Source organism: Bubalus kerabau, chromosome 13 (genome assembly GCF_029407905.1).
Source record: "Bubalus kerabau isolate K-KA32 ecotype Philippines breed swamp buffalo chromosome 13, PCC_UOA_SB_1v2, whole genome shotgun sequence".
Classification (NCBI taxonomy): Eukaryota; Metazoa; Chordata; class Mammalia; order Artiodactyla; family Bovidae; genus Bubalus; species Bubalus kerabau.
The window spans coordinates 61728349-61743663 of NC_073636.1; the positions used below are offsets into that span (position 1 = coordinate 61728349).

At 50.0% G+C, this 15315-nt stretch overlaps 1 protein-coding gene across 9 annotated transcripts in view; it reads left to right on the forward strand.

Moving 5' to 3' along the window:
- Positions 1 to 15315, forward strand: part of HM13 (histocompatibility minor 13) — a 38902-nt gene that overhangs the window by 5684 nt on the left and 17903 nt on the right. For all 9 annotated transcript variants that reach the window (XR_008701621.1, XR_008701622.1, XM_055544693.1 and 6 more), the window contains exons 2-4: positions 2748 to 2846; positions 7787 to 7869; positions 14131 to 14219. Coding sequence is in view for 7 of the 9 variants with exons in the window: in XM_055544693.1 (XP_055400668.1) it covers positions 2748 to 2846; positions 7787 to 7869; positions 14131 to 14219 (271 nt within the window). In the remaining 2 variants the exon portion in view is untranslated. The remainder of the gene's footprint in view (positions 1 to 2747; positions 2847 to 7786; positions 7870 to 14130; positions 14220 to 15315) is intronic.

Here is a 15315-nt window from a genome sequence, read left to right on the forward strand (position 1 = left end):
ATGGAGGTATTAAAAGTCCCTGCTGCCTGGGGTTATTGTGAGGGTGAAATCATGTAAAATACCTAGAATGCTTGGCACCTAGAAAGCCCTCAGTAAATGCTGTCCGTGTTACCGTCCTGGTCAGTCAGATTTTAAGTCTTCCATGCTGACTTAACATTGCACGTGGGGTGTTTTCTAACAGTCACCCACAGAAGACCGGATTTAACTGTGTGGTGGAGCATCTGTCCAACCTGGCTTGCCATCAAATAATACTGAGCCTCTTCCCACCCAGGATCCTGGGCTGAATTGAAGTGAATGTGTGGAAATGAGCAGTCACTCTGGTTTGCAGGTGATGCCAGAGTCTGCGGGTCCTTTCACACCACGTGCCCTGCATCTGCAAGTCCCTCTGCCTGTAAATGCTTCCCTTCCTTGTACACAAAGCAGACTCCTCAACTCAGTCAGCATTTATCTGGCTCCTGCTGCATACCAGACCCTGTGCTTGGCCTTTACAGCTTTGCTTAAGTAATACCTGCTCTAACCACCTCTGACACTCCCTGCTTCCTTGCAGAAGTAGTATCCTGTCCACTTTCACATGACTCCCTTGTACATAATAATGATAGTTTGTACAACTTGTGGGAAGCTCAAAGCACAACACTTAAGCACTTCCAATGCAAAAATCATTGAATCCTGGCAACCCGTTTTACAGCTGAGGAAATTGAGGCTCTGAGAAAGAAAATAACTTGCCCAAGGTCCCACCACTGGGAAGAAGCAGAGCTGGCAATGGGGCTGGGCCCGCTGACATCAGAGCCCTCCCTCCACCACAGGGTGCTCGTGCCACGTATCGCGGCAGTTCTACCACGGGTCACACTATGGGGGATATTCTGTTTACATGTCAAAGTCTTGGCCTGCCTGCCTGTGAACACTTTAAAGTCGGGAGCTCATTTAGTTTTGTGCCCACCCTGCTGCTACACAGGAAATACAGTGACTCTGTGGAGGTCCACTGAGAGGGCCATAAATTTGCCCACACCCTACCACACAGTGCTGCCAAATGCAGAAATCAAGGGCTGGGAGGAAGGAAGGAAGATGGGCCTACCTCTCCATGTCATTATTGCTCATCTGCTCCTAGTGGAGCTGCCAGAGAGTGACTCACACAGCTACCTGGTCCTTCCAGGGGGGAGGATCTCCCTCAGCCCTGCCTGGGCTGCAGGGCTGTAATGTAGCCATGCCTATGTTGGGATTTGGCTTAGGGCCTCCCACCTGCCCCTCCCTGATAATCACAGCTCCTTGGACAGCCACAGTACTTGACAGTTTGCCAGGCTCTTCGACATCTCATTTGATTTAAGCCTCTTGGCCCTTTTAAGTGAAGTCGCTCAGTCGTGTCCAACTCTTTGTGACCCCATGGACTGTAGCCCACCAGGCTCCTCCATCCATGGAATTTTCTAGGCAAGAGTACTGGAGTGGGTTGCCATTTCCTTCTCCAGGGGATCTCCCCAACCCAGAGATCGAACCCGGGTCTCCCACATTGCAGGCAGGCACTTTACCGTCTGAGCCACCAGGGAAAGCTATAGACAGTGTCGTTCTGTTTGACACGAGTGAACTGAGGCTCAGAGAGCACACGATCTGCCTGAGTCATCCAGCAAGCCATTGTTAGGGCGGTCACTCTAGGGGCATCGTCGTGCAGTGACGGTCGCTGCGTCCTTGTGGACTGTGGGCACAGAAGTGGGTGGGGAGCCTCATGGTCCTGAAAGCTTTTGACCTTTAGATTTATATTTAAAATGTTTTTAAATATAAATTTAAACGAATTATTGGAGAAGAAAATGGCAACCCACTCCAGTATTCTTGCCTGGAAAATCCCATGTCAGAGGAGCCTGGTGGGCTACAGTTCATGGGGCTGCAAAGAGTCAAACACGCCTTAACGACTAAACAACCAGAATTACACCAATATAGATTTTCATTAGGAAATCTTTTTGTCATGAATTCCATGGAGCTGATTTAACTTTCTGTGTTGTACTGTTAATTCCATTTCCTTTTTTTTTTTTTTTTTCCATTTTAATAGTACTGAAGTGATTTTGCTTGCATTCAGTTGTTTCATGTAAGTATTTATCCTCCGTCAGCTCTATACCCAGATCCCATTCCTGCTAACTATTGTATCTGCCATTGTGAGTTTAACTGTGGCTTGTACTCTGACCAGATTCATTTTCCCAGTCACTTGAGTCTGAGTTTTGTCAAGATTTGCTTCTCCTTGCAGTTGTTGTCTTCCCTATGCTCAGTTTTAACCATTGTTAGTTTTGTTTTGTGGTTGGTCTGTTTCCACTTAGAATATTCACTACCTACCGGATAAAAGACTGGCTGTCTTGACACCTCAGCTAGTCTGTAAGGAAACGGGAAGTAGCCCTCATGAGGCCGAGGGCTGCTCTCCTGTCGCCAGTGTCCAGTGTTTTCTCTTGCAGTTGTTAGGTGCCCAGTGCCTCTGCTGCACATGCACTGGGTCCTCCCAGGACTGTCCCTGTTGGGGTCCCGGTCTCGTCAATAGCAAGTTGGTGGGATCAGAGCATCCTGCCCCCGGGTGGATAGACTGTAGCCCTGGCAGAGGGAACAGCACTAGCAAAGCCTGGAGTCAGGAAAACATGGGCACCCTTGAGGCATCTCAGTGACCAGGCATAAAGCAGGGAGATGAATGAGCTGTCGTGGCACCAAGTTCCCACCAGTGTCCAACCCGTGCAGGCCAGAACCAGTCCCCTCTCTCAGCATGGCCTTTTTTCATCTAGAACGCCTCGGACATGCCTGAGACCATCACCAGTCGGGACGCCGCCCGGTTCCCCATCATCGCCAGCTGCACGCTCTTGGGACTCTACCTCTTTTTCAAAGTAAGTCCTTTGTCACCTGTTGTGTCATTTGGCTTAAATATTTTATTTTGTTCTGTTTTTCCCATCACAGGAGACATGCATGTTCATTTATAGAAAATAAAGAGCAGGAAAAGTAATAACAACTCGCCCCTCGCCCCCCTTCCCTGCTGTGATGTCGGGGGGCTCCTTCCCACCAGACTTTACTTCCCTTCTCCGTGGAGCTTTCTGTTCTGTTTTGTTTCTGTTTTTGTACTCTCCGTGTTGGGGTGGGGTATAGCTGTGTCTCGGACATACCTCTACCATACTAATTGCTTTTCTTTTTTTTTTTAATTTATCGAGGTTTATTTTCCCAATAAAAGTTATACAGGCTCAGTGTTGAAAACCTGGAAAACACAGAAAAGTAAAAAGGGGAAAACAGCAGCCATCCAAAACCCCCCTGCCAGAGACAGTCACAGAGCCCCTTTGGAGGTGTGTCCTTCCCCTGCTGCTCCCGTGCATGGTTCCTCCGTAGCTGTGACCACGTTGCGTGTTCAGTCCTGTAGCCGCTTCCCTCACTTCACATTGATAGCATCATAAGCATTTTCTCATGTACTGCAGACTCGCAAACTTTTTATCTTAGTCTAACATGTAGTGTTTTCTGATGACAAAAGTAATTTATGCAGAAAACAGAGAAGAAAAACACGCAGGTCATCACCATTAGCACCTTGGCATATCTCCTCTCAGACTTTTCATAAGCATGTTTTTAACGTAATTATAGTCATTTTATAACTTTTTTTTTTTAATAACACAGTACAAGCACTTTTTTCCTGGTCATTGAAAACTTTTCAAGGACTTTTTTTTTTCTTTGCCACCCTTCATGGCCTGTGCATGGTCTCAGTTCCCTGACCAGGGATTGAACCTGTGCTCCCTGCAGTGGACGTGCAAAGTCCTAACCACTGGACCACAAGGAAAGTCCTTCCTTAAGGATCACTTTTCATTTACATTTTAAAAATACACGTATGTAGTTAAAAAAAATTTTTTTTTTCAATCTAAGAGGAGATGCAGATAAACCATAATACTCTCCCCAGCATAGTTTCTTGTGAGTTATTCCGTTATGCATAAATCCACATTTATGTAAAAATTTTCAAACAGATATATATATATTAAACATACCGTTCTTTCCAGGGAGATATTTTTGTATGAGCACCATCAGCTCTGCCTCATTCCCTGTAACAGCTGCCTGTGGTTCTGTTTCACGGATGCACCCTGAGGGGGCATCCAGCGGTGGGAAGTCCCAGCACTGTAGCCGTGAGCATCGTCATGGGCACCTCTCAGCACAGTCACGTGTTGTCAGGTGTATCTGCAGGAGGGCTACCCACTCAAACAGCATCTCCACGTGGTAATCGGAACAGATTGTGCCACATCCTTCTGATTTTACCAGTTTACGTGCCCTCCCAGCAGTTACGGGTGTGCTGGCTTCCCCGTACTCCCACCTACACCAGCACCATCAAAATCCTTGACTTTTACCAGTCTGTGGATGAGTCAAAAACAACGCCTGTTTGCAGTTCCATCGCTCCCTCGTTATTGGATCAGAACCACCCCTTTTAATGATTTCAGAATATCCCTCCCAAGCAGATACACCATGGCTGACTGACAGCATCCACCTCACTTCACACAGAAAACGTAGTTCTGATTTTTACTCTTGTCAGTGAGAAGGCATCAGGTCACATTAGGTGTTCACTGTTTTTCCTTTTCCTTTTTTCCTGGACCTCGGGAGAAGAGGTGGATTTCTCACATGCTTTGGTTTGCAGCACAGCGCCATCAGCCACGCCGGGCTGCCCTGCTTGTTTTCTTCACCCCTGACGCCCATCTCCATCTTCCACCTTCATTTCCCTTCACCAGACGCACCTGCCCTCAGGCGTTTGTGTCGTTGGATGTGAGTCTTTTTCAAAGGCATATGGTCTGAGTGTATCTGTGTGTCTTTGGTGAGAGTCTCGTCTCCATACGTGGCACTGTGTCCCTTTCCCTTTCCCCTGTACTCTTGCGATCTCTCCGTGGCTCCATGTACATGAGCGCGGTGCATCCAACTTGGCTTTTGGCAGATATTTCTCAAGTCTCTACTGTACTAAGTGCTAGGAATACACACCCAGGCCTTTGCCTCAGGACCATCTAATATCTAGATTCCCTAGAAAGGAATTTCTGGCAGCAGAGGGTGTGAACATTTTTATTTAAGGCTCCGGACACCTGTTGCTCAGCTTGTCCTCCTCTCCAGTCAGGTAAGCCCCAGCCTGCCTTGTGCCAGAGGACACAGTGTCCATCCCCACCAAGTCACAAGAGTGTCATGTTGTGATTTCTGAAAGGCAGCTGCCTGGATAACACAGGCACCAGTTTCTTCCCAAACTCCAGACTGACCACTGGGTATAGTTTGCATAACAGTGGCTCTCACTTTCTCACTAGGCCCCTTTCCTCCTCCTGGTTAGGGCACTGGAGTTTGTTGCATTTCTCAAGATCATAAAATTTACCTTATCTCACCTCATTTAAACCTGATTGCTTTGAGGCAGCTTATGAAAATTAAATCCAGTAGCATAAGGAAAATAAAGGAAGAAATTGGGGTAAAGGAGAAAAAAGAATAAAATAGTAGAAAGCAAGGAAGATTTGGGTGAGGACCCTACCCAAAGGGTAGGGTTGCTCTAGACTCTGTAGACTTGTGCTCTTGGCAGAAGTGCCCCTGACACGGGTATAGCCCTGACTTCTAAAAGTTCAGAATTGGCACACAATTCGTAGGCCACACAGTCAAGCTTCTGACCAGAAGCTCAAAGACATGGCCAGAGGGAAATTTCTTCCCCCGGCCTGTGTTGAAAGAGCACTGTGTAGGGGGGGAAGCACATCCTTGCGAGTTAACTCGGTCCACACACCTGTGCGGGTCGGAGCATTCGTCCTGTGGCCGCTGATATTCAGTCAGTCTACAAGTCTCTGTTGAGAACTCACACGCAGGTGCTGTGCTGGGTGCTGGCACTGCAGTGGGGAAAACAGCTGGCCCACCCCTGCCCTCTAGGAGCTTGTTAAGTGGTGGAGACAGACACCAGTCTCGCAATCAGTAAATAAACATGCAGTGAGAGTCCTAGGCAGCGCTGTGGAGTCGAGGCCTGTAGCACCAGGACAGCATGGAAGGACCTGCTCCTGCCCAAGCCCCCACCTCAGACAGCAACCCCTTACCTGCCTTGCTGCTCAGTGGAGAACCCTAGACACGCCCTCCCCCCACAGCCCGCAGCCCTGGGCACGTCCTGCTTCTCTAGCTCAGAGAGCTGGAGTCTGACCCCCTTCTCACCATGTCCTCCATCCTCCCACACGCAGTGCCCTCCTCGCTGGGCTGTCACCTTGGACTTCTGCCCTGTGGGGTGTGCCTTCCCCACAACTGCAGAGGGATCCTCTCAGGCCATCGGACCAGGTCACAGCCTTGCCCTCAGCCCTGCAACACCAGCGTGTTTTACCCAGACGAAGCTAAAGCCTTTTTCACAGCTCTGCAGCTTCCGTCTCCCTCCTGCCGTCCTAGCCTTGTCTCCTGACGCTCTGCTTCCTCCCTCCGCTCCAGGCCTGCAGACCCTCACTGTTCCCTGCACACCGCCTCCAGTGCTCTTCCCCCAGACTTCCTCACAGCCGCTCCCGTTCTGCCTTCAGGTCTTCTCCTAGGTGAAATGTCGGAGGCTTTCCTGGGCCACCTGAATGACAGTCCCACCCCACTCTGCTTACACTGTGTGCTTTTCTTAGCACCCATCTCCACCTGACAGTGCATTGCACGTTCATCTCTTGAGATTCTCCCTCTCTGGCGCCTGAACTCCGTGAGAGCAGGGGCTTTTCTACCTATTCCAGTGCCGAGCACAGCGTACGGCACGTAGCAGACAGTAAACATGAGCTGAAATAATGAAGGTCATGTCGAGGAAAGCTTCTCAGAAGCCCAAGTGAGGAGAAGAGAGCTTCCCAGACAGAGGGGCATGTGCGCGGGCCGCCCACGGGTGGGAACGTAGCACACCAAGGCCAGTGTGGCGCGAGCTGCAGCCAAAGAGACCTGCGGTGGTCACCACGAGGGCACGAGAAGCCAAGGAGAGGATGTGGACTTGAGCAGGGACACTCAAGCAGGCAACCTGCTGAGAGTTGTTAAGCAGGGGAGCAAGGTGATCAGACAGGCATTTAAACAGATCCAAGAACAGCCTTGTTTGACAGTCATCAGTGGCCCCATGTCCCACTCCACAGCACATTATTTCCCCCCCAGTAAGAGGGCCTTACGATAACAAAAGACAATATGATACTGTGACCGTGGAGCCATACAGCACAGCCTTTCCAAAGTCCAGAGTTAACAACACGTGACCACTGGCTCTGGAGCCCTGTGAGGGAGAACGTTCCTCAGGTTCACCCAAAATAAGACCCTGAAGCAGCTGTCAGGGCCTGCGTCAGAGCTTCAGGCATCATTGTGGGAGAGGTGGCCCAGGAGAGGATGGAGAGGGGACGGGGTGCAGGTGACTCATAACCGGGTGGCCACCCACAGGCTCCCTCAGCCGTTGAGCAGAGAGGAGGAAGCTTGGAAGAGTTTGTTCTGGGGTTCAGACAGCTCTCTTGGGACTTTGAACATCAGGCTCCCCTCCCCTGTGTCTGCCCCCCACACACACTCCATTGCCTGTCTCCAAGTGGAGCCACCAAGGGCAAACCTACAGACTCCTTTAGTCAGTTCAGTTCAGTCACTCAGTTGTGTCCGACTCTTGGCGACCACTTGGGGAGGCATATCTGAGGTCTTGAGGGCCCTTCCCTTTTTCCTGTTGCCATAGAAACTGGAAGCCCCCCTTCCCAGTACCATTTGAGATTCTTCCTGACACTGTTCCCCATCTCCAGAGCGAGGAGACCATCTCCAGAAGAAAAGCAGGGAGTCTGGTTTCCTCATAGCCTCCAACAACCCTGACGTCCTGTTTCTCTTTGTATCTCTGCCTCAGATATTCTCCCAGGAGTACATCAACCTCTTGCTGTCCATGTATTTCTTCGTGCTGGGAATCCTGGCCCTGTCCCACACCATCAGGTCAGAAGGCATCTCTGCGACCTTTGAAGCAGCTTTCTCAAGAGCCAGTACAGGGTCTCGGATGAGAACATGACCTTTGGCGTCATTCAGAGCCAGGTTTGAATCCTGGCTGTAAAAACCCAAGGGAACTTTTCCCCTGTGTTATACCGTGGGTGACCCTGCACAAGAGCCGGAGCCTCTCCGGGCCACGGCTTCTTTCCAGGGAAGGGTGAGACGGTCCGGTGGGCGTTGGCGCCACAGCTGTTAGGGAAATGGTCTGAACGGTAGTGTCGTGGTAGTTGTCACAGTGCTGAGATGAGTGGCCGCGGCCACCTGCTGGGTGTGGTGCTGCTGCGCACGCGCTAAGCTGCTGCTCACTTGTGGCGTCAGCTCGTAAGAGAGCAAGGCAGTATTGAGAGAAGTTAGGAGCACAGGCTCTGGAATTTGACTACCTGACTTGGAATCCAGACTCTGCCACTTAATAGCCCTGTGACTTCGGGCAGGTTACTTAATCTCTCTGTCCTCAATTTCCTTACCTGAATGTGAAGGAAAATGATGATACCTTTCTCATTGGTCACGTAGAGCTTTTAGGACAGTATCTGACGCTCGGTGTGTTCAGTAGCTGTTAGCCATTGTTGTTGTCATTGTAATCTGTTGCTTTTAATCTTATGACACATTCAGAAATTGAAGCTCAGAGAGGTTAAGAAATTTGCTAGGATGATACAGCTGATAAGCAGCAGAACAAAGATTCAAATCTAAGTTTCTGTGGCCGCAGAGCCCATCCTCTTTTCACTGCCACCCTGTTCAGAGCGTCACGTGCTGTGTCAGTTCAGTGGGGTTGAAGGAACTAAACCAGGAGTCCTCAGGTGGGGCTGCTTACCCAATGGGAGTGGTGTCCCCAGCCCATCCCCTGGCTGTGACTGCACAAGCCCCAGCCTGCTTCCATCTGGCCCCTTGAAGAGGTACAGCCTCAGGCTGACAACCACGGACGTGGTCAGCAGACCAGGAAAAGTTCCGGGAAGGCAGGAACGCAACTTGAACTCGGCTCCGAAGGGCAGGAAACCTGGAAGAGGGCGTAGGAGGGAGAGGCCGGGCCGGGAGCCAGGTCTGTGCACATTGTAGGTGCTGTCCGAGAGGAAGAGCGGGATCCTCAGGGAAGCCCTGGGAGTGGGCGGAGTTGGCCTGGTTCCTCGAGGCAGGATCTGGGAGTCAAGAATGTGGGCCCAAGAGACAGTCAGACCTGGAACCAAGGCTCAAGTTACTCAAGCTCTCTGAGCATCAGTTTCTTCGCCTGTAAAATGGAGATACGGGGAGTACCTCCTTGGAGGGCGTGGGAAGGTTCAAGTGAGCATGTCTGTGACATGCCCAGAGCAAGGGGGTATGTCCGGATTCCACCGAGAGTGAGAGCAACTGGCTCGAGTTCACACAGACATGTGGGACCGAGGTCAGTGTTGTCTTCAACTTCACCCACCTTCACCCTCAAGGCCATGTTCTAGGGCCACACCCCAGCCCCCCAGTCCTTCTGGAGATCCAGACTGACGAGCCCAGCAAGATAGTGGCAGACCTAGTCACCCTTCCCCAGTGAACAGACCTCTTCTCTCCTGGTGGACCAAGTGAGGGAGGTCATTTCCCATGCTGGTTGTTCCAGTAACTCAGTTGTGTCCAGCTCTGCGACCCCTGAAATGTAGCCCACCGGGTTCCTCTGTCCATGGGGATTCTCCAGGACAGAATGCTGGAGTGGGTTGCTGTGCCCTCCTCCAGGGCATCTTCCTGACCTGGGTTTGATCCCACGTTGCAGGTGGATTCTTTACCGTCTGAGCACCAGGGAAGCCCAAGAATACTGGAGTGGGTACCCTATCCCTTCTCCAGTAGATCTTCCCAACCCAGGAATCGAACCAGGGTCTGCTGCATTGCAGGTGGATTCTTTACCAGCTGACCTACCAGGGAATCCCATGCTGGTTAGGAGCCCCCAGTTCTAGCACATCCCACCCTCCTCAGCATCTGCAAGAGTCCTTACCACAGCCCAACCACTGCCTTAGCATGAAAAAATATATTTTGTTTGACCAGGTGCTGAGGAGTTGATTATTTCACTTTATTTCGACAGTTCTGCAAGAGAGATCACCAGCCACTGCCCAGCAGGGTGTTTTGAACCTGTGTCATTTTGACACCCCAGATCTTTCTTTTTTTCTTTTAGGACAGTAACTGAGAAACATTGTCCAAAATTTCTCATGGATTAACCAAGAAAGAGTTGTCTGTGTTTTAACTAGTTCATAATTTTTATTGATAGAAATTATCAGCAGAAAATAGAACCGAAGCCACTAAAACTGCACATGGTAAAATTTGTCAATGACTGTCATTTTCTTGAGACGATTTAGAGCACACAGTGTGGCTTGGGAAGGTAAGACCTTGTGAAAATGATGACTGGCTGTGGGCATAAGGGGTACTCACCATTCAGGGTCCAAGCTATCCTCTGAAACAGAAATTGATACAGACTGAAAAACTGGGATGAATGGAATTAAAGAAAGCCTTACTATAAAATGTACAGGGAAAAGAACTGAATCAGATAAAAATAATTTTAGCAGAAAAGGGGGAGGGCATAATTTAATTGTGCTATTTAGATAGTTGATCTAAGAATTAAGTTTACCTTCCTTTGATCGAATGGAGTTTTCTTAAGTATTTTCTCCTAGAAGTCTACAATATTGTTAAAATTTTGGTTAGTTGTTTGTATGTATCCCCAAACATAGACATTCCTCAGGATCCAAATAAGGACTGCAGGTTCAAGACAGGAAAACTGAGGCTCAGAGAGCGTCACAGCCTTCAGGAGCAGAGTGGTTTTGAGCATGGGTCTAACTGTGCAGCCACGTATTTTTTGTAGTTTTGGCAAAAATGAAGAAGAGAGAGCTTAAAGATGGGGCCTGGGCACGCACTCTCCTATGGGCCTGTAGTCTCCTGAGGACAGCCAGAGCAGGGGTCTGTCTGCTGAGAGGCTGTGGGGGCTGAGCCCCAAGCCAGGGAGTCCAGGCCGCGGTGTTTGTGGGATTCCTTCCACTTCCCCAGCTGCCGTGAGCCTCCCAGGGAAGAAACCACAGCCTGGAGTGTTACAGCAAAGTGAGGGCCCACAGCCTGCCTTCACCCTCTACAGCCACCAAGTCTCAAGCCTGTGCCAATACCCTTCCTGCCAAGGGAACCGTGCAGCTTATTTTTACCACCTCTGAGCTCATATCCCACCTTGCTGACCTTTAGAGGATAAGGTCCCTAAGACCACGATCTGCAACCCCAGGAGGGAGAGGCCACACACCAGTTTGCCCTTTGCCTTCACCCCCAGGGGAGAAGGGCAGCAGGATGTGGTTTCCCAGCAGAAAGCAGTGACCTTTAGGCTTGACGTGAGCCATCAAGGGCTGGAACGAGTGAGTCTCTGCCTGCTACAAAAACCTGCATTCAGAGGTGTTCAGCGAGCGCTTACCAGCTGCCTCTCGGGACCCTTGCCCTTAAGGCAGGCTCACACCAGCCAGTTGCTTGTCTCTTGCCCTGTATTATCCAGCAGCCCCTCTTCTTGGGATAACAAAGACATCTGTCTAGAGACTTCATACTTGGAGTTGAAGCTGCAGTTAAGCTTATAGGGTGCCAAACATTCATGTAATCCTCTTAATGATCCAGTGAGAAAGGTATTGTTACAGTGTTCCAAATGAGGAGACAGTTGCAGGGAACAGTTAAGTAACTTTGCCAAGGTCACACAGCTCAATGGCAGAGCCAGGATTTGAATCCAGGAAACCTGGCTCCAGAGTCCATGCTCTCAACCCCTTTCCCTCTGCTTGTAGGGCTCCTAAGCTTAGCGCCTCAGGCCTTCTCTCTGCTTCTACACACACCCTCTGGCTTCATGCTCCTGAAACGTGATTCAGTGAACTGAGCTGAAACTGGCTTCCAGCCTCATCCCTCCCAGCTGCTGCCTCCCACCTGCTCAGAGCCTGTTTGTGGAAACCCACTCCCAGTTGCGTCTTGTATCAGTCGTGTCTACATAATCACGAAGCCTTGTCGTCATTCATGTCATAGCTCTGTAGACGGGAAGGGATTGGCTGTGTGTCGAATGGAAACTTAAGGCCCAGAGATAGTTCTTAATCCACATTTTCTTCCAAGCTCCAGGGTCTTAGAGAGCTCCCTTTTCCCTGCCTTTACCTCTGTGCCCTGGGTACCCCTTGGCCTGGGTCCATTTTCCTTTAGCTGGGAGCACCATTGTGGATTTGCTTGCCTCATCAGTCATCAGTCTCATCTGGTGTTGCTGAATGCTTTCAAGTTCAGCCACCTGCGATGATAGACATTGAGTACTAATGACCCCTGTTGAGGATCTAACGCTGGGCTAAACTTCTCCCTCTCCCCTACTTTCACAGCAGCTCTTTGAATCAGGTGGTATTATCCCCACATTCAGCAGAGACTGACCCACTGAAGTGAGCCCAGGGCCTCATGTGGCAGAGCAGGCATCAGGGCTGGGCCACCCCGGTTTGTGTCTGCTCCACGATACTGCTTAGTATCCAGACACAGACTGAGCCAAAAGCCCTGGTTTTCTGTTCCTGCTCTGAAGGCAATCCAGAAAAGAAAGTCTCTGCTCCCTGCCAGGCCAGGAAGTAGACCATGCTGAGTAATCAGAATGCTTCCAGAGACGAGGCCAAGCCCATCCTGAGCCACAAACAGGCCCCATGGAAGGAGTGAATGTGAGCCCGCTCTCGCCCAAGGGGCTGTGATTCATCTCACTTATCAAGTCCAGCCGAATTTGTAAAAATCCCAGGCCTGGCAAATCATGGAGTGGGGTGACCATCAGGTCATCTGACTTAATAGATCTGGAAGGGAATCCAGGAATATGCGTTCTTTTTTCTTCCCATGTTTAATTCCTTTTATTTGTATTACAAAACTGACAGCATGGTTATTACTCAGATTAGAGGTGACAATAATTCAGCTTATACTGTTTGCGCTTTATCTGTGTTGGCACAGTTTATATAATAGTTAAGGAATCATCTAGAAGGAATTGCTGCTTGCCAGCATCTCTAAGTGTTCTGGGAAACTGATAATTAAAGGAAATGGTCAAAACAAATCCCCTCAAGAAGAATACTAGTCAACTCAGGCTTGCTTCAGGTCTGCTAACTGCTAAAGTGTGCTATATTTTTGCAGGGTTTAAAAAACACATTAAAGTAGTTTCAGACACTTAAAAGGGTTTTTTTGGGGGGGGTTTGATCCCTGAGTCACGAAGATCCCCTGGGGAAGGAAGTGGCAACCCACTCCAGTATTCTTGCCTGAAAAATCCCGTGGACAGAGGAGCCTGGGGCAACAGTCCAAAGGGTCACAAAGAGTCACTGAGTTCCAAGCACACACACAAGAGGCTACCTGTGAAAGAGTGATTAGATAGCCATTTTAATGGGAAGTCTCCAGTAGCCTCAGAACGCAAAGGAACACTGCAGCTTTGATTTGTCACACTGCGCACACCTGGATCGCGCTTGAAATAAACAGACTTCTGAGAAATTGGGGCAGAGGGTTTACCTTTTTGCTTCTAGAGTCAACAGCAAAACTCACGCCGCCTCACCATCTACCTCTCTGCCTTGAGCCCAGGAGAAAGGGCTATGCATCTCATTTCCCTTATGAGTCTGCCCACAGTTTGTGCATCATGGCTTTACTGTGGACCAGGGTAGGTCCACTGCCTCTGGCTGGGCAGGGAGCTGGCAAGGATGTGGTTTATCTGGGTTTTGTGGTTTTGTGGTTAATGGGCCCCTCTCAGCTGCTGGCCTTCCAGCCGCCTCAGCAATATGGGCCCAGGCATTCTCACTCTAAAGAGTCAGATCTCACCGGGCTACTGGTCGGCCCCTTATTTCAGCTCTGCTGTCTGCCTAGACTCAGCGGGTCTCCTTGAAGAGTCAGGACTTACCCTATGCAGGCTTAAGCCAGAATATGCATTCTTGATGGGACTCTCATACAGATTGTGGATAAACCAGATTTTGGAATCCATTGCTCTCCTAAAAACTGTTTTATGTGAAAGTCTGCCTCTTTTGTGTTTCTTGGGTAATAACTAAGAGGCTAGGTTCAGGTCTCAGCTCAAGATACTGACTTCCCATGTAACCCTGGGCAGTCACTTGCCCTCTGAGGGCCTCTGTTTTCACATCTCTACAATGGGCACAATAACACCTACCTCTCAGGGCAGCTGTGAGGTTGTTGGGAGATAACAGCTTGTAAACAGATGTCTGGGCTTGTGGGACCCCCACAAGGGCTCTGTTTGCCAACCTGCTTTGTCTTTCCTTTCAGCCCTTTCATGAATAAGTTTTTTCCAGCCAGCTTCCCAAACCGACAGTACCAGCTGCTGTTCACACAGGGCTCTGGGGAGAACAAGGAAGGTCAGTGCTGCCGCCACGCCCTGCCTTGGCCATACCTTGGGTTTCTTCCCACTCCCTCCCCTCCCCTTTGTCTCTCCGATACCGGGACTCCCCGGTACAGCGAGTGATGGGCAAGGTGGGCTCTGGGATGACATCCCCACTCTGCCGCTGGGTGCACACAGTTACCTCTCTGAGCTTTGGGGGGTTTTGTTGGGCTTTTTCGGTTTTGTTTTGTTTTTTTTCATCTGTAAAATGAGCATCATAATGTAGTGCCTCCCTTATAAGCAAGTTGTTAGGACTGTGAGTAAGTGATGAGTGGAAAGCGTTCAGCACAGCGCCTGGCTCAGTAAACAGTAAACAGTTGGCTCCTGAAGCTATTTTTATCATGTCTGTTTTTAGTGTGATTACTTCCCTAGCTATGATTTGAAAAGGAGGTTCCATGGCTTTTGAAAAAAATGAAAGCCACAGGGAACTGGGGAAAGCCTGGGACCTGTGAGTGAGTTAGGGTGTGGGTTCTACTGCTGTAACAGGATTATCAACAGCTTGGACAGGTGGAAGGTATTTCTCTTTGGTGTACAAGTCTGAGTTTGTGAATGTCACATTTGTTGGGGATGTGCCCAGCACACGCTGCCTTGTCCCTGGAGAGCAGCGATTTTATGTGATTCCTTTGTACATCTGTAGGCATCTGTGCCCAGTCAGTGACCGTGGGGGTTTTCACCTGTCTTGTGCTCTGCCGCACTCGGGTCACCGGGTCCAGGGTAGCACACCATTGCTTCGCAGGCTGTCCCAAAGGACGGAGAGGCAGCTGTTCTGCAGGCCCATTTAGCTGCAGGGGAAGCTGGAAAATGTGGCTGAGAGCTAGTTGGCCTCGTTTCCATCAGGGTATTGTCACCACAGAGGGGAGAACAACGGTTGGGGCCAACCAGCAGTCCACTACAGTCTGGAATCTGAAAGGAAAGCCTGCGCTCTGTGACCCTGGGCAGGCTCCACTACCTCTCTGGGCCTCCTCAGTAGGACACTCGGAGATGATGGAGAAGGGGTCTAATGTCAGGATGTCTGCCACAGGCTCCCCAACAGAGCAGGCTCGGGGCCTCCCGCCTGCCGCCTCTCCAGGCCT